This window comes from Lampetra fluviatilis, chromosome 3, assembly GCF_964198595.1.
Source record: "Lampetra fluviatilis chromosome 3, kcLamFluv1.1, whole genome shotgun sequence".
NCBI lineage: Eukaryota > Metazoa > Chordata > Hyperoartia > Petromyzontiformes > Petromyzontidae > Lampetra > Lampetra fluviatilis.
Window position 1 is genome coordinate 405,048 of NC_136277.1, and position 24,021 is coordinate 429,068.

The following is a 24,021-nucleotide window of genomic DNA, read 5'->3' on the forward strand; positions in this document are numbered from 1 at the left end:
CCAGAGTGCGAACACCGAGTCGTTCGAGTGGCGAGCATGCAGGGGGTGTACGGTGGCTACCGGGGTGCGTCGTCGTATCATTGCCGGGGTACTGTGTGGGTTAAACACACGTATAAACAGCCGGCCCCCATCTGCGTTTACCAGTGTGGCTGACCCTACCACCCCGTATCGCGATGCCAACTCCGGGTGAGGAGTCAGCATTACCTCGCCCGATGGTCGGTGGGTTGGGTCGGTGGAGAGGGTTGCCACCGGCACCAGCATCTCGGCGAGAGGCCCGATGGTGACGGCCGACACCAGCGTAGCGGCCACAGGTGCGAAGCGGGGGCGCGTTGGTTCTCGTCCCAGGAACGGTATCCGCTCGCCGTTGCTCTCCATGGTGGCGCATCGCTGGCGGGGTTGCACGTTGAGTCCCAGCCGTTCTAAGAGGTCGGTACCTGCGATACACTCGTGACACAACGCACTCGACACGTAGAACTCCTGGGTGCACACCTGACTGCCTATGCGGACCTCTAGGGTGGCTCTCCCCAGCAGCCCCATTCCGGCTCCGCTCGCCGTGTGCAGCGCGCGGTCCGGTGCCTGCAGGTGACGCACGTCGACCCCGATCGCGCTGCAGTGCGCTGCGCTCACGAGCGAGGCCACCGCCCCCGTGTCCAGCAGAATTCGGGTACGCACTCCGTTTACCTCCCCTTCCACCAGCGACGTGGCCCCCGTGATCCCCGCCACCAGCTCCCGTAGCCAGTCGCCAGGAGTCACCGTTTCCGTGGGCGTTGTTGTTGGAACCTGTGTGGAGATCACTCGCTCGCCATTATTACCGTCTTTTTGCATCGGGACCGCTTCGAATGCACCCCCAGATGGTCCACTCTCTAGGGGGCGTTGGGGTTTAACCCCGGCGCGTTTCTAGCGCGGGCGATCTGCGGACAGTCTCTCACGAGATGCCCTCGCCGGTCACACAGGTAACACGCACGGGGGGCCGTCCCGTAGGAGCCCCCCCGTCCGTTCCCTATCCCCCCTCCGGCACGCCGCTGCCCCGACTCTGCCTCCAGTCGAGCCACTCTCCCAGTTAATCCTCCTACCTCGGCCTGGACCGTCTCTACCATTGTCTCCAGCGCAGTCATGTGTGCCCGTACTTGGGTTACCTTGTTGTCTACTTGGGTTACCCTGTCACCTACCTGGGTTACGCTGTCACCTACCTGGGTTACCTGGCCGGAGACATCCTTTATACCCGTTTGTATACCGGCAACCCATCCCGGGGTTGTCTCGCGGGACACTGGAGGTTCTCTTTCCCGGCCCCTTACCGTCCTCGCGAGCTCCTGTTCCTCCTCCTCGTCTTCCGAGAGCAGGCTCGCAATGGCGCGCTCTCGTCCCAGCCCCCGGAGCTGCGCGCGTTCGCTGTGAATTCTTTCACACTTACGTGCGCGCTCGACAAGGGTGTTAAAGGGAAGACGTGGGCAGCTCATGTCTGGCTGCCACCACGCCGTGCGAGACAGGTACCGCTGGATTTTCTCGGCAGCCAGTTCCTCAATAACCTCAGTTGCGTACCCCGGGCGTGCGATCTTTGTTAACTCGCGCACATCCTCGGCGTAATCACGGAGATCTTCGCCAGGTTGGCGACGGCGCGCCTCTAAGGCCGATTTTGCTTCCTCCTCGTCACGCGTGCCAAAACGCTGATCGAGTCGGCGCATCAGCTCCTCTAGCTGTGTCTGTGCGCTCGCGGGTAACGCTTCTACAAAATCGGCTGCCCGCCCATCAAGATTCATATTAAGTTGACGTACTGCCTGCGCGTCCGTCCATCCATTAATTTCCTTGGCCCCTAAGAGATTGCGGGCGAATGCCTTCCACGAAGGGGCCCCCCGGCCGGTAAATATCAGTCTTATTTTAGCGTGAGGTAACGCGGGGGTCCGTACCGCTTCCGACACCAATTTGTGGGGGTCGCTAGCCCCCGAGATCCCTCCCTCGATAATACTAACGGCCGGACTAACATCATCAATCGCCCCCCCGCTGCTAAGCGAACCGCCGCTAGGCTCCTCACCCAGGGTGTGGGAGCCGTCACCCGAGGATTCCCCTCCACCGCGGGTCCGCGTAGCAGGCATGGATAACCACGCACGCGCACACCCACACACAGCTCTGCACGGCACTCACCCAACCCTGACCACTCACGTTAGGATCGCGCACCTGTGTTACACACGTCGTGAACGTGCGCGCACACACGCGTACAGCTCCACACGCGATACCCACTCCTGCGCCGCTCTGCGCTGCGCTGGCCGCCCACGTTACGATCGCGCACCTTGGGCACGCCGATTACGCACGCCGAGAGCTTACGCAAGTAACGAGCGCACGCAAGCGGGGCACACGCCGACACGACGACTCGTCCCCTCCCCCACTCGCGCGTGCACGTCAACACAAATATCGTACAAGGACGATTCTCCTCTCACACGGCTGCGTAGTCACGCCAACACACCAAAAGTGCTCTCCCCGGGCGTTAACGCACACACCTCCGTACCCGCACAATCGTACAGAGACCACGGCCTTTATGCGTACAACGACCACACACTCGCGAATGCAGTGCACGCTAATACCACGTTCCAAAAACACCCAACAACACGGTTTTGTTACTACGCTCGAGATTTTATTAGCCCTTGCTAACCAACCGAGCCACCCGTGTGTGTGTGCGGGACAGCAAGGCGCTTCTAACCCACACTCTGGTGCCGTGTAGCCCTATTCTATGCTGCGCTCTCTGCTAAACCGCTTTCCTACTCGTCCTTACCCCGAACTAACCCTCTCCTACGGATCCTACCCTCCGCTCTGAGGTGTTGTAAGGCGCGCAACACGATACCGTCTGTAGTCCTTGGTGACCTTGCGGCGCTCAGATCGTCCTGCAGACAATCTAGCGGCTCGCCCGATGACTCCTTCGTCGCTGACCCCGTGTCCAAACTCCAGAAGAAGAGAGTTCCCTACTGCCCCTGCGTTTTCTTTTAAACTATTCACATCAAAGGCTAGGCGCCCCCGTCCCGACCGCCTTGGTCTCTCGACCAATCCTGAGCCTAGGATTTCCCGCTCTTTTGCGATCCCGCCGGCCTTTGAACTTTCGACCAATCAGTCGTCCCGGTTCCTGATCCCAGCTATCTGCCTTGCTGACCCGTGTTTGTGTTTGTATGCGTTTCTAACTGCGGGGCTCTCTGAGCTCGCCGTGGTCGTGCGATCTCAAATCCGCCCACGGCGCCGCAGTGTTACTTGGCCTGGGAAGGGTCCTGTCCAATTCCCTGGCCCTGAGAAACCGTGGGGTAACCCCCCTAGGGGGCCCTCGGGTGAAAACTCAGGGTAGGTGACCCGACCACGAGGCCCTACGTGGGTGCGGGTGCGTGTTTATGTGGGGGGGGTGATGGGGGGCAGTGCGGCGGTGGAAGCCGGGCGGCTCCCTGGCTCGGCCGAGCGGCCCCGTCGCTGTGGCACCACACTTACAGAATATGGCACGCATTCAACAGCAACGTAATACACTGCCATGTGTTAACGATGAACTAATTGAAGCGCAGCAGCACCTGGTTCACTTTTTTTAACTAAGTGGGTGGCTCTGAAAAGAGCCGTTGAGGTGGAGTGAATCGAGCATCGTCCGATCGGATTCACTTCTTTGGCGCAGTCTTCTTGGGCTTGGCCGCGGCCTTCTTGGGCTTGGCCACCTTGGGTTTGGCGGCCTTGGCCTTGACGGTCTTGGGCTTAGCGACCTTGGGCTTCGCAGCCTTGGGCTTGGCTGGGCTCTTCGCCACCTTCTTGGGCTTAACAGCCGACTTCACCTTTTTGGGGCTCTTGGCCGACTTGGCAGCCGCGGGCTTCTTTGCTTTCTTGGGAGACTTCTTGGGCGCGGTCTTCTTGGCTGCCGCGGGCTTCTTCACCTTCTTGGCTGCCGCGGGCTTTTTAGCTGCGGGCTTTGATGTTGACGACTTGGGCTTCGCCTTTGCGGCAGCCTTTTCCTTGTTGAGTTTGAAAGAGCCAGATGCACCGCTGCCCTTCACTTGCGCCACGGCGTCTTTGGCCACGAGCTTCTTGATGGCCAACTTCACGCGGGCATTGTTCTTCTCCACGTCGTATCCTCCGGCAGCAAGCGACTTTTTGAGCGCAGGAAGAGACACGCCGTTCCTCTCCTTGCTGCTGGCCAGAGCCTTGAGGATGAGCTCGGACACGCTGGGGCCGACCTTCTTGGACTTTGGAGCGGCGCGCTTCTTCTTGGGGCTTTTAGGCGCTGAAGTAGCCGCAGCTGGTGGTTGAGCAGGAGCAGTTTCCGCCATCTCAAAACGTCGCTTTTATCGCCTCGCCTCTTTGAAATCGAAATCAGCGCTCTCACGGATTCAAACCGAGCGTCCTCCAGGCCCGAGGTTATTATAGAAGCGGCGTACTGAATGCGGACGTCGCTGAGATCATCCAGCACTCAGATCTAGTGAGGAAGTTGCCACCATACTCACTGTGTTTATCACGCCTGCCTTTGGGCTCGATTACTCCCGTAACGTTCATACTTACATGCATATAGTTGATACATTATCACGAAGATCACTTCTTTAATGTACGTTACTTATGCAATATACGACAATGCTCACGATATAAATTATAATTCAAAACAAGTGAACAACCAACATTTGGGAGACATTGTTCGGTCAGGGCGAGATATGATGATTGTCGTTTTTCAAAAGTGTTAATGATGAACACTATTTAAAACACACTCGAATGTTTTGCAAGACAAGATGCTTCAACAGACTACTCATATTTAATTCCAACGAAATATTTTCTATTTAAGTTTTGCCTCGCGCGCTCGCGATTCCTCCTCTCGCGCTATGGTGAGGACTGCGCGCCATGCCAACCGTCCCTTGTCACCGAACTTTTAACTGGACGTTTGAATCGAACTTTGAAATTAATAAATATATGGATTTTCAGATGGACAACAAACTGAAGAAAATTACTCAAAATTAACCGACATTAAATAGAAAGTTTAACATGTTACGTGGCAAGAGGTGAGTAGCTCACGCACTGCAGAAGGGTCGCGCGCCTTGAACAAGATCGAGGCACGGTGCACAATTATCACCACTCAAATTCAACTCAAGTGACTCCGCAGTCGAATGTTTAAAGAACATATATAATCTTACGTTTAATGCACCGACAGAGTTGATATTCTAGGAGCGCAGGATGGTTCATGCGATGAGTTGTTTTTACTGCAATAAGTAACACGTATTTACTGCACTAAGTAACACGAATGAGTAATCATTGGAAAGATGTTATTAACCATGTAAAAATATTTAACTACACATATTTGTACCATCTTATTTGACAGGTAATATTATACTTTACCGAGTGTTGACATCCCCAGCGTTTACCAGTACTTTTATGCTTATGTGGTGCCACAGCGACGGGGCCGCTCGGCCGAGCCAGGGAGCCGCCCGGCTTCCACCGCCGCACTGCCCCCCATCACCCCCCCCACATAAACACGCACCCGCACCCACGTAGGGCCTCGTGGTCGGGTCACCTACCCTGAGTTTTCACCCGAGGGCCCCCTAGGGGGGTTACCCCACGGTTTCTCAGGGCCAGGGAATTGGACAGGACCCTTCCCAGGCCAAGTAACACTGCGGCGCCGTGGGCGGATTTGAGATCGCACGACCACGGCGAGCTCAGAGAGCCCCGCAGTTAGAAACGCATACAAACACAAACACGGGTCAGCAAGGCAGATAGCTGGGATCAGGAACCGGGACGACTGATTGGTCGAAAGTTCAAAGGCCGGCGGGATCGCAAAAGAGCGGGAAATCCTAGGCTCAGGATTGGTCGAGAGACCAAGGCGGTCGGGACGGGGGCGCCTAGCCTTTGATGTGAATAGTTTAAAAGAAAACGCAGGGGCAGTAGGGAACTCTCTTCTTCTGGAGTTTGGACACGGGGTCAGCGACGAAGGAGTCATCGGGCGAGCCGCTAGATTGTCTGCAGGACGATCTGAGCGCCGCAAGGTCACCAAGGACTACAGACGGTATCGTGTTGCGCGCCTTACAACACCTCAGAGCGGAGGGTAGGATCCGTAGGAGAGGGTTAGTTCGGGGTAAGGACGAGTAGGAAAGCGGTTTAGCAGAGAGCGCAGCATAGAATAGGGCTACACGGCACCAGAGTGTGGGTTAGAAGCGCCTTGCTGTCCCGCACACACACACGGGTGGCTCGGTTGGTTAGCAAGGGCTAATAAAATCTCGAGCGTAGTAACAAAACCGTGTTGTTGGGTGTTTTTGGAACGTGGTATTAGCGTGCACTGCATTCGCGAGTGTGTGGTCGTTGTACGCATAAAGGCCGTGGTCTCTGTACGATTGTGCGGGTACGGAGGTGTGTGCGTTAACGCCCGGGGAGAGCACTTTTGGTGTGTTGGCGTGACTACGCAGCCGTGTGAGAGGAGAATCGTCCTTGTACGATATTTGTGTTGACGTGCACGCGCGAGTGGGGGAGGGGACGAGTCGTCGTGTCGGCGTGTGCCCCGCTTGCGTGCGCTCGTTACTTGCGTAAGCTCTCGGCGTGCGTAATCGGCGTGCCCAAGGTGCGCGATCGTAACGTGGGCGGCCAGCGCGGCGCAGAGCGGCGCAGGAGTGGGTATCGCGTGTGGAGCTGTATGCGTGTGTGCGCGCACGTTCACGACGTGTGTAACACAGGTGCGCGATCCTAACGTGAGTGGTCAGGGTTGGGTGAGTGCCGTGCAGAGCTGTGTGTGGGTGTGCGCGTGCGTGGTTATCCATGCCTGCTACGCGGACCCGCGGTGGAGGGGAACCCTCGGGTGACGGCTCCCACACCCTGGGTGAGGAGCCTAGCGGCGGTTCGCTTAGCAGCGGGGGGGCGATTGATGATGTTAGTCCGGCCGTTAGTATTATCGAGGGAGGGATCTCGGGGGCTAGCGACCCCCACAAATTGGTGTCAGAAGTGGGATGGACCCCCGCGTTACCTCACGCTAAAATAAGACTGATATTTACCGGCCGGGGGGCCCCTTCGTGGAAGGCATTCGCCCGCAATCTCTTAGGGGCCAAGGAAATTAATGGATGGACGGACGCGCAGGCAGTACGTCAACTTAATATGAATCTTGATGGGCGGGCAGCCGATTTTGTAGAAGCGTTACCCGCGAGCGCACAGACACAGCTAGAGGAGCTGATGCGCCGACTCGATCAGCGTTTTGGCACGCGTGACGAGGAGGAAGCAAAATCGGCCTTAGAGGCGCGCCGTCGCCAACCTGGCGAAGATCTCCGTGATTACGCCGAGGATGTGCGCGAGTTAACAAAGATCGCACGCCCGGGGTACGCAACTGAGGTTATTGAGGAACTGGCTGCCGAGAAAATCCAGCGGTACCTGTCTCGCACGGCGTGGTGGCAGCCAGACATGAGCTGCCCACGTCTTCCCTTTAACACCCTTGTCGAGCGCGCACGTAAGTGTGAAAGAATTCACAGCGAACGCGCGCAGCTCCGGGGGCTGGGACGAGAGCGCGCCATTGCGAGCCTGCTCTCGGAAGACGAGGAGGAGGAACAGGAGCTCGCGAGGACGGTAAGGGGCCGGGAAAGAGAACCTCCAGTGTCCCGCGAGACAACCCCGGGATGGGTTGCCGGTATACAAACGGGTATAAAGGATGTCTCCGGCCAGGTAACCCAGGTAGGTGACAGGGTAACCCAGGTAGGTGACAGGGTAACCCAAGTAGACAACAAGGTAACCCAAGTACGGGCACACATGACTGCGCTGGAGACAATGGTAGAGACGGTCCAGGCCGAGGTAGGAGGATTAACTGGGAGGATAGCCCGACTAGAAGCAGAGTATGAGCAACAGCGCACGGGGGGAGGAGGGAGTGGGCAGAAAGTTCGCCACAGAGCCGCCACTCCTCCCAGGACGTGTTATGTGTGCGACCGTCGAGGGCATCTCATGAGGGACTGCCCTCAGCGCGCCCGTGCGAGGCCGATGCATAGGTCAAACACTAAGCCCCCCCTAGAGAGGGGACCACCAGGGGATGAAATCGACGTAGACCCGACCCAAACCAGCTGTAATAATAATGGCGAGCGAGTGATCCATAAACAGGTTACAACGACAACACCCAAGGGCGCATGGACCTCGGGCGATTGGCTGCGGGAGCTGGTGGCAGGGATAACGGGAGCCACGTCGCTGGTGGAAGGCCAGGTGAACGGGCAGCGCACCCGGATCCTGTTGGACACGGGCGCCGTGGCCTCTCTCATGAGCGCCGCGCACTGCAGCCTGCTCGGGGTGGACGTGGGCTGCCTGCAGGCCCCGGATCGCGCGCTGCACACGGCAAGCGGAGCCGGGATGGGGTTGCTGGGGAAGGTCTCCCTCGAGGTCCGTCTAGGAAACCAGGTGTGCACACAGGAATTCTACGTTTCGAGTGTGTTGTGCCACGAGTGCATTGCAGGAACGGACCTCCTGGAAAAGTTGGGACTTAACGTACAGCCCCGGCAACAATGCGCTACGGTGGAGGGCAGCGGGGAGCGGATTCCGTTCCTAGGACAGGAGCCGAATCGCCCACGCTTCACACCCGTGGCCGCTACGCTGGTGTCGGCCGTCACCATCGGGCCTCTCGCCGAGATGCTGGTGCCAGTGGCAACCCTCTCCACCGACCCAACCCACCGACCATCGGGCGAGGTAATGCTGACTCCTCACCCGGAGTTGGCATCGCGATACGGGGTGGTAGGGTCAGCCACACTGGTAAACGCAGATGGGGGCCGGCTGTTTATACGTGTGTTTAACCCACACAGTACCCCGGCAATGATACGACGACGCACCCCGGTAGCCACCGTACACCCCCTGCACGCTCGCCACTCGAACGACTCGGTGTTCGCACTCTGGGCGGAGGACCCTGGCCGCCCCGAGGACAGCCAGGATCTGGCCTGGCGAGTCGGCCCGACCCCCCGAGCCGAGATTGTTCCCCTGCAGGATGCGCTACATGTGCCTTGGGCAGCCTTACCTAAGGGGGAGGCCGATCAGCTGCGCGGGTTATTGCGGGAGTACGCCGACGTGTTCAGTGAGCACGATTCGGACGTGGGCCGGACCGACCTGGTCAAGCACCAAATTGACACAGGTGCAGCCCGACCCATCAAACTCCCCGCATACCGAGTGGGCGCGCCTGAACGGACCCAGATCAAAGAGGCAGTCACGGATATGCTACGCGATAACATAATCCAGCCCTCCGCGAGCCCTTGGTCTGCCCCGGTGGTACTGGTAACGAAAAAGGACGGATCGACTCGGTTCTGCGTTGATTACCGAAAATTGAACGCAGTCACCCTCGGCGACGCTTTTCCCATCCCACGCATCGACGACACCTTCGACAGTCTCGCAGGAGCGCGGTATTTTTCCACCCTCGATCTGGCGTCCGGTTACTGGCAGGTGGAGATGACGGAGGAGGATCGGCCAAAAACAGCATTCACCACCCCGATGGGCCTGTTTGAGTTTCGAGTGTTGCCGTTCGGACTCACTAACGCGCCCGCGACGTTCCAGCGGTTGATGGAGTTGGTGATGCGGGGCTTGCAGTGGGAACAGTGCCTGATTTACCTGGACGACGTAATAGTGTTCAGTAGGTCGCTGTCCGAACACTGGTCCAGGCTGCGGGAAGTATTCCAGCGACTGCGAGCAGCCCATCTCAAGCTCAAGCCACGTAAGTGTTACATTGCGCAACGCGAGGTGGGGTACCTCGGACACCGAGTCAGCGAGGCAGGGGTGAGCACCGATCCCGAGAAGGTGCGTGCCGTAGTGGATTGGCCGCGGCCGAGGAACCTGACGGAGATCAGGTCATTCTTGGGACTCGCCACTTATTACCGTCGATTTGTAAAGGGATTCAGTGAGATTGCACGCCCCCTCACCCAACTCACCTCCCCTAAGAACCCCTATCAGTGGTCGGAGGCCTGCCAGACGGCTTTCACCACACTCAAAGACCACCTCACCCACACCCCCACCTTGGCTTTCCCAGATTTCACCACCGATTTTATTTTGGACACTGACGCCTGCAGCAGTGGGCTGGGCGCGGTGCTGTCGCAAGTGCAGGGTGGGACGGAGCGGGTCATCGCGTACGCCAGTCGGACCCTGAGCGGGGCCGAACTGAACTATTGTGTAACCCGTCAGGAACTGTATGCTGTAATTTTCGCGTGTAAACAGTTCCGACCGTACTTGTACGGCAGGAAATGTCGTGTGCGCACCGATCATTATGCACTGCAGTTCCTCCTTACATTCAAGGAACCGCGGGGGCAGATGGCTCGATGGCTGGCGCAGCTGCAGGAGTACAACCTGCAGATCGAGTACCGAGCGGGGCGGACACACGCGAACGCGGACGCCTTGTCAAGACGGCCCGCGGTGCGCGCTGAGACGAGGGAGGGAGACGCCTGCCCGTGCTTCACGGGGGGACGCTGCCGCCAGGCAGCAGAACCCAAGGAGCGCGCGGAAACTAAACTCCCCCCCCCGAGAGAGAGTGCAGTGTGCGCCACAGAGACCCTCGCAGGTGGCACTGAGGATCCCGTCGACCGCCCGGCAAGCGCGGGACCCGCGGCTCGGGACCCGATCGGACGGACCCAGGAGGACGTCGGCTGTGCCTTCCCGGGCCTAAACGACGAGCAGCTGAGACAGACCCAGCAGCGAGATCCGGATCTGGCGGCAGTGGAGGCGGCACTGCGGGAGGAAAAGAGCGCCCTACCAGGACCCTGGAGCGGTTTGTATGCCCGGTTGTGTGTACAGAACGGAGTGGTACGGGAGTTAACCGAGGCCGGCCAGCCGGGGTGTATCTGTGTTCCTGCCCAGGTGCGACCCCAGCTGCTACGACTGGTACACGACCACCCGCTCGGGGGCCATGATGGGGAACGGCGCACCCGGGAGACTCTGCGTCGCCAGTATCTCTGGCCTAAATTGGCGCAAGATGTGGCCGCCTGGGTGCAGGGCTGCCGGGCCTGTCAGCAGTGTGGGCAAAAGCCGGCGAGGTACCAGGTACCCCTGAGGCCGTTCCGAGTCAGTCGGACGAATCAGTTGGTCGGAATCGACCTGCAAGGGCCCTTTCCACGATCCCACCGGGGCAACCGATATATTCTTGTAGCGGTGGAGTACTTCACCCGCTACCCCGTGGCGGTGGCTATCCCGGATAAAACAGCCCTCGTAGTGGCCCGGGCCTTCGTGGAAAACTACGTACTTAAGTGCGGGATCCCCGAACGAGTCATTACCGACCAGGGTAGTGAATTCGAGGCCGAACTATTCCAGGCGCTGTGCCGAGAGTTCGGGATCCAGAAGGACCGAACCACGGCATATCACCCCCAGGCGAACGGGATGGTAGAGAGGATGAACCAGACTCTGGCCGGGAAGCTTAAACGCATGGCGGCCGCGAATCAACAGGACTGGGACGAACACCTCCCCTATGCCCTGTTCGCCTACACCACCGCCGTTCACACATCTACAGGACAGACCCCGTTCCTAATGATGTTTGGTCGCGAGTCTCGCCTGCCCGCAGATCTGCTGTTCGGTGTCCCTCCGCCGCAACGGGAGGAAGGGAGCCACCCCGTGGAGCACTTGCTGGAGACCCTGCGAGGGGCCAGGGGCCGAGCCTACCCGCACGGAGAGGCCGCGCACCAGCGGCAAGAGCAGGGCGCCCGACCCCGTATGGAGCCCCCCTTCTACACTGCGGGCTCCGAGGTGTGGCTGTACACTCCCCGCGTCGGTGCCGGACAGGTGGGGAAGCTGACCACCTACTGGCGAGGACCCTGGATTGTGAGACGGCAGATCTCACCATGGACGGTGCTGATTCAGGGAGGAGAGAGGGGCCGGGAGATGGTGGTCAACATCCGCCGACTGAAGCCGTGGCGAGCAGCCCCCGAGGGGGGGAGCCCCGCCGTCCAAGTACCCCGAAACCCCGGGGTCCCCCTACCCCCCGTGCCCGGGGGCCTCGCGCAGTATATGGGCCCCACGGAGCCCCGGGCTCCGAGGGGCCCCGGGCGGGGCCGGGGGCGACGAGGACGGCGACCCTTAAACCCCACCGCCTCTGAGTTTGTTCCCCAGCCCGCAGGTGCCAGAGACCGAGGGGAGCCGTTGGAATGGAGGAGGAGACCACCGCCGGAGCCCCAGGAGACGGAGCCGCCACCCCCGAGGCCAGCCACAAGGGCCGGGCGAATCCCGCGGACCCCGCGGCGATACCTCGTGGGGGCAACCCAGGCGAGGTGCTCCAGTCAACCCGGGACGGGGACTGGCACCCCGGGGGGCTATGTGGTGCCACAGCGACGGGGCCGCTCGGCCGAGCCAGGGAGCCGCCCGGCTTCCACCGCCGCACTGCCCCCCATCACCCCCCCCACATAAACACGCACCCGCACCCACGTAGGGCCTCGTGGTCGGGTCACCTACCCTGAGTTTTCACCCGAGGGCCCCCTAGGGGGGTTACCCCACGGTTTCTCAGGGCCAGGGAATTGGACAGGACCCTTCCCAGGCCAAGTAACACTGCGGCGCCGTGGGCGGATTTGAGATCGCACGACCACGGCGAGCTCAGAGAGCCCCGCAGTTAGAAACGCATACAAACACAAACACGGGTCAGCAAGGCAGATAGCTGGGATCAGGAACCGGGACGACTGATTGGTCGAAAGTTCAAAGGCCGGCGGGATCGCAAAAGAGCGGGAAATCCTAGGCTCAGGATTGGTCGAGAGACCAAGGCGGTCGGGACGGGGGCGCCTAGCCTTTGATGTGAATAGTTTAAAAGAAAACGCAGGGGCAGTAGGGAACTCTCTTCTTCTGGAGTTTGGACACGGGGTCAGCGACGAAGGAGTCATCGGGCGAGCCGCTAGATTGTCTGCAGGACGATCTGAGCGCCGCAAGGTCACCAAGGACTACAGACGGTATCGTGTTGCGCGCCTTACAACACCTCAGAGCGGAGGGTAGGATCCGTAGGAGAGGGTTAGTTCGGGGTAAGGACGAGTAGGAAAGCGGTTTAGCAGAGAGCGCAGCATAGAATAGGGCTACACGGCACCAGAGTGTGGGTTAGAAGCGCCTTGCTGTCCCGCACACACACACGGGTGGCTCGGTTGGTTAGCAAGGGCTAATAAAATCTCGAGCGTAGTAACAAAACCGTGTTGTTGGGTGTTTTTGGAACGTGGTATTAGCGTGCACTGCATTCGCGAGTGTGTGGTCGTTGTACGCATAAAGGCCGTGGTCTCTGTACGATTGTGCGGGTACGGAGGTGTGTGCGTTAACGCCCGGGGAGAGCACTTTTGGTGTGTTGGCGTGACTACGCAGCCGTGTGAGAGGAGAATCGTCCTTGTACGATATTTGTGTTGACGTGCACGCGCGAGTGGGGGAGGGGACGAGTCGTCGTGTCGGCGTGTGCCCCGCTTGCGTGCGCTCGTTACTTGCGTAAGCTCTCGGCGTGCGTAATCGGCGTGCCCAAGGTGCGCGATCGTAACGTGGGCGGCCAGCGCGGCGCAGAGCGGCGCAGGAGTGGGTATCGCGTGTGGAGCTGTATGCGTGTGTGCGCGCACGTTCACGACGTGTGTAACACAGGTGCGCGATCCTAACGTGAGTGGTCAGGGTTGGGTGAGTGCCGTGCAGAGCTGTGTGTGGGTGTGCGCGTGCGTGGTTATCCATGCCTGCTACGCGGACCCGCGGTGGAGGGGAACCCTCGGGTGACGGCTCCCACACCCTGGGTGAGGAGCCTAGCGGCGGTTCGCTTAGCAGCGGGGGGGCGATTGATGATGTTAGTCCGGCCGTTAGTATTATCGAGGGAGGGATCTCGGGGGCTAGCGACCCCCACACTTACTATCAGCTAACACTGGCCACAACCCTGAGCTGATGTGCTCATTTGTTCCCTTTTAGCCCCGACACCCCACGCCACTCCCCGGCAACCACATTCAGATATGGCCCCCCCCCTCTGCCCCCCCCTGATTTATTATTTAAATTATTATTTATATTATTTAAATTATGTATTATTATTGTTTTACCTACGTGACTTTACCGAAAAAAACCTAAGAGTATGAATCATTGCAGTCACGAAAGCTTCAAATCTAGAACGAATGCAAGAATCATTCATTCCACGCGCATGTGAAGAGGAGTCGTAGAATGGTTTATGCACTTCTTTATACTGGTAGCAACGAAGTGGACCAGCCTACAATAGATTATATCGTCCGTCCGTCCGTCCGTGTAGCAACATCGCCACCCTATTGCAAACACTTGGCATGACCCTACAAAAACCTTTAGACTCTGTGATACTTTCCTGGCTAAACAAGTGTAACATTCCCTTATAATTCCCTAAGATAGCTTTTAATTAAAACATTTACATTAATGAGGTTTTCCTGGCTAAACACGTGTAACATTCCCTTATAATTCCCTGAGATAGCTTTTAATTAAAACTTTGAAATTAAATAAAAAAACTCACAGCACCCTAAAGCCTACAGCTAGGCCTAAAGCCTAGAACTGGGCCTCAAAGTCTGACTTCGTATCGTACCCCTGCGTGTGTGCAAGGGAGTTAATGTTTAACAATGTTACATTCCCTGATGCTTTTAAATATAAACATTTAAATTTAAAGCTTTTACATGAATAATAAAAACATTTAAATTAAAAATTAACTCTCGGCGGCCTAAAGCCTACAGCTAGGCCTCAAGCCTCGAACGCCTCAAACTCTCCCTTCGTATTGTTCCCCTGCGTGTGTGCAAGGGAGTTATGTTTAACAATGTTACATTCCCTGATGCTTTTAAATAGAAACATTTAAATTTAAAGCTTTTACATAAATTATAAAAACAGGTAAATAAAAAATTAACTCACGGCGCCCTAAAGCCTACAGCTAGGCCTAAAGCCTAGACCTAGGCCTCACACTCTCCCTTCGTATCGTCCGATTCAGTGTAGCAACATCGCCCCCTACTGCAAACACTTGGCAGGACCCTACAAAAACCTTTAGTCTCAGTGGGGCTTTCCTGGCTAAACAAGTGTAATAATACATTATGTTTATATTCTTTGGTTATTCGTTCCTACCAGCCCACCCCGCAGGGTCCTGTTTTCACCAACGCACAGCAATACTCGTTCCAAGACCAACCCCGGGCACACGTCCCACAGCCCCTTTTAACTCTTCAATCTCCGCTCCCAATACACATCCGCGTCCAGCACGCCTGCTCCGGGTGACGTCACTGCCCTTTAACCCCTGACACCCCCGTCCAGCTCTTTCCCGCGCGTGTGATTGGTGCGTGTTGTCGTGAGAGCGGAGATGTGTTTGCGTGGTGCGTGAGGGTGGCTCGCAGATCCCTTAAAGTGCTTGAACCATTCTCCGACTCCTCTTCATATGTAATCTGACCGCTCAAAAAGAGCGAGTTTTATTCTTTAAAAAACACGATACTTTCTTCCAATAGGCATCCCAATTTATTCTAAACCATGTTCCATGATTGATGCAATGTTGGAATGCTGCTCAAATACCGTTCCTAAATTAGACATAATAAAGGGTAACTGGAATGAGCAGAGCATTTGTTTAATTGCGAGCAATTTGGCACGAGGGCAACTCGACGACGGTGTCCTTATTAATAACAAAACCCCTGTGTACGACTGTCCGAGCTCTTTGCAAGCAAGTGGGTGGCTCTGAAAAGAGCCGTTGTTGTGGTGGTAGAGGCGGCGGCGCGTTCACTTCTTTGCCTGAGAGGTCTTCTTGGGCAGCAGCACGGCCTGGATGTTGGGCAGCACACCGCCCTGGGCGATAGTCACGCCGCCCATGAGCTTGTTGAGCTCCTCGTCGTTTCGCACGGCGAGCTGCAGGTGTCGGGGGATGATCCTCGTCTTCTTGTTGTCGCGGGCGGCATTGCCAGCCAGCTCGAGGATCTCGGCAGAAAGGTACTCGAGCACGGCGGCCAGGTAGACGGGTGCTCCAGCGCCGACCCGCTGGGCGTAATTGCCCTTGCGGAGCAGCCTGTGAACGCGACCCACGGGGAACTGCAAGCCGGCGCGGGAAGAGCGGGACTTTGCCTTGGCGCGAGATTTGCCACCGGTCTTGCCGCGTCCAGACATTGCTAAGGGACCTAGGATGCAAAAAGCAATAGAGACAAAGTACGAACGATTTGTGACGTTAACACGCACCACCGGAGCGTCTTTTATAGCGGAGACGAGGATCGTAGAGCGCGCCGCTGCTGATTGGCTCCTCTCGGTCGAGTCCCGCCCTCTCCTTGAGCCACCAATGAAAAGCCGGGACGCGAGGATTCGATGTTGACTTTAATTATTTTTATCCATATATATTTTTATGCGGACACGTATCTTAGGAATTAAACAATGCGATACACGTACTTAATAGGTTCACGTTTTAAGCATTATTGAGTTAATTTATGGGCACGTGCTGGCAAGTCAAACTTATAAGCGGATTCCGCAAATATCAATGTATTATTGATTATAATCATCATTTTGAGGGACCTCATTGGTTATAAGAAATCATTGTGATAGCCTTGAGCTCGTGATTGATCGCCCACGTGCCTATACGGTGTATATATATTCCTTTAACCGCCTGTTCGGGCAATGCCTAAAAATATATGTGCGTGAATAATTCAGTCTCTTAGTTTGCAAAATGTGAACTTCTTATCAGCTCGGGATTGAAACAACATCAACCAATATCTTTGGGTTTAATAGTTAATATATTTCACCAAAATAACCCTTTTGTTGTAGATTATGTAAACATGGTTTCACAACGCTTATATACAACACCAACGTGTGATGTTGAAAAATGAGCGGCGGGGTATATAAAATGAACTTCATTGTCGCTTACGCATGACGACTCGTGAGAGCCGTGACCAGCAAACGAAGGTTTCCGGCACCCGAACTTTGAAGGACACACATGGAAGCTTTTTCATGCGTAAGTGGTGGCTCTGAAAAGAGCCTTTGTGTTGTGCTTTGAGGGCCGAGCTGGGCGTTCAAGCGCGCTCGCCACGAATGCGGCGGGCGAGCTGAATGTCCTTGGGCATGATGGTGACGCGCTTGGCGTGGATGGCGCACAGGTTGGTGTCCTCGAAGAGCGCGACAAGGTACGCTTCGCTGGCCTCCTGCAGAGCCATGACAGCGGAGCTCTGGAAGCGCAGGTCGGTCTTGAAGTCCTGCGCGATCTCCCTGACGAGGCGCTGGAAGGGCAGTTTGCGGATGAGCAGCTCGGTGGACTTCTGGTAGCGGCGGATCTCGCGCAGAGCGACGGTGCCGGGCCTGTAGCGGTGAGGCTTCTTGACGCCGCCCGTGGCCGGAGCGCTCTTTCGGGCCGCCTTGGTGGCGAGTTGCTTGCGTGGGGCCTTGCCGCCCGTGGACTTGCGAGCGGTCTGCTTGGTGCGAGCCATGGCTTGGTGTGGGCAAAGATTCTCACAAGCGGGGAGAAGGCGGCTTATGTAGCCCAGAGCGCGCGCTCACTGGTCAGCGGAGTCGTGACGTGCGAAGACGGGGAGCGTGCTGATTGGTTGGCAGCGTGCAATGATCTCGAGTCGTCAACTCTTCTTAATCAACAAAATGTTCAGTTTGGATCATTTCAGAATGCCGTATCACGATGCAGTAGTACCGTTTGAGCGCCGTCGATGTCTTTAACGGATGTTATTTTCTCAAGCAAACACCTTTCCGAAAACGACTTTACAGTGCTCTGCATGATCTAAATAAAGTGTGAAGAAACTGCACTTCATTGGAAACAGTAATACGTAAAAATGTCGGAAAGAGGTGATCACAGGGATAGATATCTATTCTCTTGGCATTGAGATGATGATCATCAATTATACTGCACGAGTCATCCATGCTAGGCGCTTACTTTTACATATATGTACACGTGCAAAATGTTAGTTCCTGCCCGAAAATACAACCACGAATTAAATATATTGCATTGCAAGGTTTTGGCGCCAAATATCCAATGTAATATCTGAATGGGCTGCAGATGAAATCAATGGACAAACAAGTCCAATAAATGCCTGCTGGTGAATATGATGTGCCATGAATATTGTTATCGCTTTTATTCACGTTGAAACAGGTCAAAATGCGATCGATCTCTCCATTTCAATGAGCGAACAATGTCCCCGCGTGAACCGGGACTTTGTTGGAAGTTTCGTTTTGTACTCCTGCTAGGACTGGTAATAGCAGGTTCGGAGAGGTGGGTGGCTCTGAAAAGAGCCTTTGTAATTAATGGTGGAGTCGAGGCTTCACTTGGAGCTTGTGTACTTGGTGACGGCCTTGGTGCCCTCCGACACGGCGTGCTTGGCCAGCTCGCCGGGGAGCAGCAGTCGCACTGCGGTCTGGATCTCCCGAGAGGTGATGGTGGAGCGTTTGTTGTAGTGCGCCAGGCGGGACGCCTCGGACGCGATGCGCTCAAAGATGTCGTTGACGAACGAGTTCATGATGCTCATTGCCTTGGACGAGATGCCGGTATCGGGGTGCACCTGCTTCATCACCTTGTAGATGTAAATGGCGTAGCTCTCCTTCCTGCGGTGGCGTCGCTTCTTGCCATCCTTGCGCGTAGCCTTGGTCACAGCCTTCTTGGAGCCCTTCTTGGGAGCAGGAACCTTAGCCGGCCCAGCGCTCTTTGATGCGGGAGGATCGGGCATGTCGACGCGTCGTAGGCAGCTTCGGGTCAGTTCACAACAGACGGGAAGCGAATGTGGATGTCGGTCGCGCGTTGAGCTCCTTTTATAGGAGGCGAGATGCAAATCAGAGGATCGTAGTGCGCGGCGCTGCTGAGTGGCTCTTTTAGTACCATCCCTCTCCATCAGCCTCCAATGAGAAACGCGGACGCGATGTTCACTTTAATATAGTTTTTACTGCAAAAATGACTTGTGAATATAACACAATGTAATGTCCAAACATGTATATTAGTGAATTGCAGCCATGGCCATTGATTTTTTTTAAAAAGGATGACTAGAAAACCCAATACAGTATATTGTGTTTTGAGTGTGGGTTTTTTTGTTTCTTACGAAGGATTGTTTCACAACTCGTCTAATACGGCACACGGGCGTTTTATGAACGCAATTTGGATAAATACAAGCGCTCGGTGGAGAAAAATAACTTCGCTGTTGTGCTGTACAGGTGGAGATTAGCGTTCCGGCACGCTACGTCAATTAGGACGAGTGTGCTGTAAGATTGTGGCGCCAAATGCTCTACGTAATATCGGAATCGGCTGCAGCTGGAAATTATTCACGCAAAAATACCAGAAATGGGTACTGTATTAATGCGTTCAAGAATTACGCCTTGTTAAATGTGACGTGTCGTGAATATCATGATTTCTTTCATTCATGTGGAAGCAGATGAAGATTCGCCAACTCAACAAGCAAACGTCCACCACGCTCACGAGGAATTGGCGCGCAATAACCCAGGACATGTGCTCCATTTAGAAAGTGTTTGGCAACACTGGCGCAAGCAGTTTCGAAGAGGTGGGTGGCTCTGAAAAGAGCCTTTGGGTTGGCTTAATGTGCGAGAGATGGGCGCTCAGCCTCCGAAGCCGTAGAGAGTGCGGCCCTGGCGCTTGAGGGCGTAGACCACGTCCATGGCGGTGACGGTCTTGCGCTTGGCGTGCTCCGTGTAGGTGACGGCGTCGCGGATGACGTTCTCAAGGAAGACCTTCAGGACGCCGCGGGTCTCCTCGTAGATGAGGCCCGAGATGCGCTTCACACCGCCGCGGCGAGCGAGGCGGCGGATGGCGGGCTTGGTGATGCCCTGGATGTTGTCGCGCAGCACCTTGCGATGGCGTTTTGCGCCTCCCTTGCCGAGCCCCTTACCGCCTTTACCGCGTCCAGACATTGCGACTACTTCTGACAAAGCACGCGAGAGACATGCGCGCTCAGCTTGCAGCAGCAGCCACCTTTATATCCGAAGCGTGGTGACGTCACCGACCACCCCTGCCCTCCGCGATGGCTCCGCCTTAAACCTTCGACATTTAACCTCTGTGACGAAGAAAACCCTCCACCGTCGTCAAAAATACTTCCGTGACATGTACAATATGCGACGTTTTGGGCAATGACCCTTCTTCGAAGCACTCTGTAATGATATTGGCACACCCGCAGCGAACGCGAGAGGAACGCAATCTGTTGCAAGATTGCACGTGGAGTGAATAATCGGTGTAAGGTCTTGTTTTCAAGTGAACAAGATGAACTAACTTTATAATCGTGTGAAGCTAAACGGCTTCCAACACAATAGTTGAGTGAACGTCACCAACTAGTTCTCCCAAAGTAAGAAAGACATTTATTTTAATAGAGAAGTTTAGATGGTGCACCGCAATGTTTACAAAACAAAAACAAAGTGAAAAGGCGAGAACGAGCGAATGAAGGCAAATTGAGTAAAGCTGTCTGGAATCAATACATTTTTAGACTAAATTCCATATTTGGCACCAGTAACATGATGACGGAATGAAGAGGTGCAACACATAATCAAAATTGGAGGTTCGTCAAGAATGCATCGATTTGAATCTGGATTTAGATTAGAATCGCCAGCGAGAATGCTGACGTCGCTGACATTACTCTGCACCCAGTTCGAGTGAGGGAGCTGCCACCCGCCCCGCCTGTGTTTATGATTACTGCTTTCGGGCTCGATTACTCCCATCACATCAATGCTTAAAACACATCGAGTGGGTAAAATGTTATACAGTTAATTTGGCGAATGTACGAAACTTATCCAATCTACACAAATCCTCACGATTGAACTGCACCAAGCGTCGAGCTCCTTGATCAGGGCCGAGTCAAGGCGAGCAACCATCGCCACGCCGTAAATGGGTTTGACTTACAGAATATGGCACGCATTCAACAGCAACGTAATACACTGCCATGTGTTAACGATGAACTAATTGAAGCGCAGCAGCACCTGGTTCACTTTTTTTAACTAAGTGGGTGGCTCTGAAAAGAGCCGTTGAGGTGGAGTGAATCGAGCATCGTCCGATCGGATTCACTTCTTTGGCGCAGTCTTCTTGGGCTTGGCCGCGGCCTTCTTGGGCTTGGCCACCTTGGGTTTGGCGGCCTTGGCCTTGACGGTCTTGGGCTTAGCGACCTTGGGCTTCGCAGCCTTGGGCTTGGCTGGGCTCTTCGCCACCTTCTTGGGCTTAACAGCCGACTTCACCTTTTTGGGGCTCTTGGCAGCCGCGGGCTTCTTTGCTTTCTTGGGAGACTTCTTGGGCGCGGTCTTCTTGGCTGCCGCGGGCTTCTTCACCTTCTTGGCTGCCGCGGGCTTTTTAGCTGCGGGCTTTGATGTTGACGACTTGGGCTTCGCCTTTGCGGCAGCCTTTTCCTTGTTGAGTTTGAAAGAGCCAGATGCACCGTTGCCCTTCACTTGCGCCACGGCGTCTTTGGCCACGAGCTTCTTGATGGCCAACTTCACGCGGGCATTGTTCTTCTCCACGTCGTATCCTCCGGCAGCAAGCGACTTTTTGAGCGCAGGAAGAGACACGCCGTTCCTCTCCTTGCTGCTGGCCAGAGCCTTGAGGATGAGCTCGGACACGCTGGGGCCGACCTTCTTGGACTTTGGAGCGGCGCGCTTCTTCTTGGGGCTTTTAGGCGCTGAAGTAGCCGCAGCTGGTGGTTGAGCAGGAGCAGTTTCCGCCATCTCAAAACGTCGCTTTTATCGCCTCGCCTCTTTGAAATCGAAATCAGCGCTCTCACGGATTCAAACCGAGCGTCCTCCAGGCCCGAGGTTATTATAGAAGCGGCGTACTGAATGCGGACGTCGCTGAGATCATCCAGCACTCAGATCTAGTGAGGAAGTTGCCACCATACTCACTGTGTTTATCACGCCTGCCTTTGGGCTCGATTACTCCCGTAACGTTCATACTTACATGCATATAGTTGATACATTATCACGAAGATCACTTCTTTAATGTACGTTACTTATGCAATATACGACAATGCTCACGATATAAATTATAATTCAAAACAAGTGAACAACCAACATTTGGGAGACATTGTTCGGTCAGGGCGAGATATGATGATTGTCGTTTTTCAAAAGTGTTAATGATGAACACTATTTAAAACACACTCGAATGTTTTGCAAGACAAGATGCTTCAACAGACTACTCGTATTTAATTCCAACGAAATATTTTCTATTTAAGTTTTGCCTCGCGCGCTCGCGATTCCTCCTCTCGCGCTATGGTGAGGACTGCGCGCCATGCCAACCGTCCCTTGTCACCGAACTTTTAACTGGACGTTTGAATCGAACTTTGAAATTAATAAATATATGGATTTTCAGATGGACAACAAACTGAAGAAAATTACTCAAAATTAACCGACATTAAATAGAAAGTTTAACATGTTACGTGGCAAGAGGTGAGTAGCTCACGCACTGCAGAAGGGTCGCGCGCCTTGAACAAGATCGAGGTGTGGTGCCACAGCGACGGGGCCGCTCGGCCGAGCCAGGGAGCCGCCCGGCTTCCACCGCCGCACTGCCCCCCATCACCCCCCCCACATAAACACGCACCCGCACCCACGTAGGGCCTCGTGGTCGGGTCACCTACCCTGAGTTTTCACCCGAGGGCCCCCTAGGGGGGTTACCCCACGGTTTCTCAGGGCCAGGGAATTGGACAGGACCCTTCCCAGGCCAAGTAACACTGCGGCGCCGTGGGCGGATTTGAGATCGCACGACCACGGCGAGCTCAGAGAGCCCCGCAGTTAGAAACGCATACAAACACAAACACGGGTCAGCAAGGCAGATAGCTGGGATCAGGACCCGGGACGACTGATTGGTCGAAAGTTCAAAGGCCGGCGGGATCGCAAAAGAGCGGGAAATCCTAGGCTCAGGATTGGTCGAGAGACCAAGGCGGTCGGGACGGGGGCGCCTAGCCTTTGATGTGAATAGTTTAAAAGAAAACGCAGGGGCAGTAGGGAACTCTCTTCTTCTGGAGTTTGGACACGGGGTCAGCGACGAAGGAGTCATCGGGCGAGCCGCTAGATTGTCTGCAGGACGATCTGAGCGCCGCAAGGTCACCAAGGACTACAGACGGTATCGTGTTGCGCGCCTTACAACACCTCAGAGCGGAGGGTAGGATGCGTAGGAGAGGGTTAGTTCGGGGTAAGGACGAGTAGGAAAGCGGTTTAGCAGAGAGCGAAGCATAGAATAGGGCTACACGGCACCAGAGTGTGGGTTAGAAGCGCCTTGCTGTCCCGCACACACACACGGGTGGCTCGGTTGGTTAGCAAGGGCTAATAAAATCTCGAGCGTAGTAACAAAACCGTGTTGTTGGGTGTTTTTGGAACGTGGTATTAGCGTGCACTGCATTCGCGAGTGTGTGGTCGTTGTACGCATAAAGGCCGCGGTCTCTGTACGATTGTGCGGGTACGGAGGTGTGTGCGTTAACGCCCGGGGAGAGCACTTTTGGTGTGTTGGCGTGACTACGCAGCCGTGTGAGAGGAGAATCGTCCTTGTACGATATTTGTGTTGACGTGCACGCGCGAGTGGGGGAGGGGACGAGTCGTCGTGTCGGCGTGTGCCCCGCTTGCGTGCGCTCGTTACTTGCGTAAGCTCTCGGCGTGCGTAATCGGCGTGCCCAAGGTGCGCGATCGTAACGTGGGCGGCCAGCGCGGCGCAGAGCGGCGCAGGAGTGGGTATCGCGTGTGGAGCTGTATGCGTGTGTGCGCGCACGTTCACGACGTGTGTAACACAGGTGCGCGATCCTAACGTGAGTGGTCAGGGTTGGGTGAGTGCCGTGCAGAGCTGTGTGTGGGTGTGCGCGTGCGTGGTTATCCATGCCTGCTACGCGGACCCGCGGTGGAGGGGAACCCTCGGGTGACGGCTCCCACACCCTGGGTGAGGAGCCTAGCGGCGGTTCGCTTAGCAGCGGGGGGGGCGATTGATGATGTTAGTCCGGCCGTTAGTATTATCGAGGGAGGGATCTCGGGGGCTAGCGACCCCCACAAATTGGTGTCGGAAGCGGTACGGACCCCCGCGTTACCTCACGCTAAAATAAGACTGATATTTACCGGCCGGGGGGCCCCTTCGTGGAAGGCATTCGCCCGCAATCTCTTAGGGGCCAAGGAAATTAATGGATGGACGGACGCGCAGGCAGTACGCCAACTTAATATGAATCTTGATGGGCGGGCAGCCGATTTTGTAGAAGCGTTACCCGCGAG

General features: G+C 55.8%; 4 protein-coding genes and 1 pseudogene across 5 annotated transcripts; all 5 read right to left on the reverse strand.

Annotated features, from left to right (window-relative positions):
* Positions 1-3,564: 3,564 nt before the first annotated feature.
* LOC144948628 (histone H1 pseudogene) lies at positions 3,565-4,477 on the reverse strand (annotated as a pseudogene).
* An 11,123-nt stretch (positions 4,478-15,600) lies between these two features.
* LOC144950801 (histone H2A) lies at positions 15,601-16,038 on the reverse strand. The gene has a single exon (XM_078880912.1). The coding sequence runs from the start codon at positions 15,979-15,981 to the stop codon at positions 15,601-15,603; it is 381 nt and encodes a 126-aa protein (XP_078737038.1). The 5' UTR covers positions 15,982-16,038.
* An 833-nt stretch (positions 16,039-16,871) lies between these two features.
* On the reverse strand, positions 16,872-17,282 carry LOC144950791 (histone H3). Its single transcript, XM_078880885.1, has one exon. The coding sequence runs from the start codon at positions 17,280-17,282 to the stop codon at positions 16,872-16,874; it is 411 nt and encodes a 136-aa protein (XP_078737011.1).
* An 840-nt stretch (positions 17,283-18,122) lies between these two features.
* On the reverse strand, positions 18,123-21,701 carry LOC144950776 (histone H2B type 1-L-like). Of its 2 annotated transcripts, XM_078880873.1 has the most exons (2): positions 21,232-21,701; positions 18,123-18,467 (listed from the first exon to the last, which is right to left on the reverse strand). In XM_078880873.1, exons 1-2 carry the CDS (start codon positions 21,502-21,504, stop codon positions 18,123-18,125), a joined length of 618 nt encoding a protein of 205 aa, XP_078736999.1. In that variant the 5' UTR covers positions 21,505-21,701. The 2 variants fall into 2 exon arrangements, with proteins under 2 accessions (XP_078736999.1, XP_078736990.1); XM_078880864.1 differs by lacking the exon at positions 18,123-18,467 and having other exon boundaries at positions 20,798-21,701.
* On the reverse strand, positions 19,091-19,797 carry LOC144950796 (histone H4). Its single transcript, XM_078880899.1, has one exon. The coding sequence runs from the start codon at positions 19,711-19,713 to the stop codon at positions 19,402-19,404; it is 312 nt and encodes a 103-aa protein (XP_078737025.1). The 5' UTR covers positions 19,714-19,797; the 3' UTR covers positions 19,091-19,401.
* Positions 21,702-24,021: the final 2,320 nt, after the last annotated feature.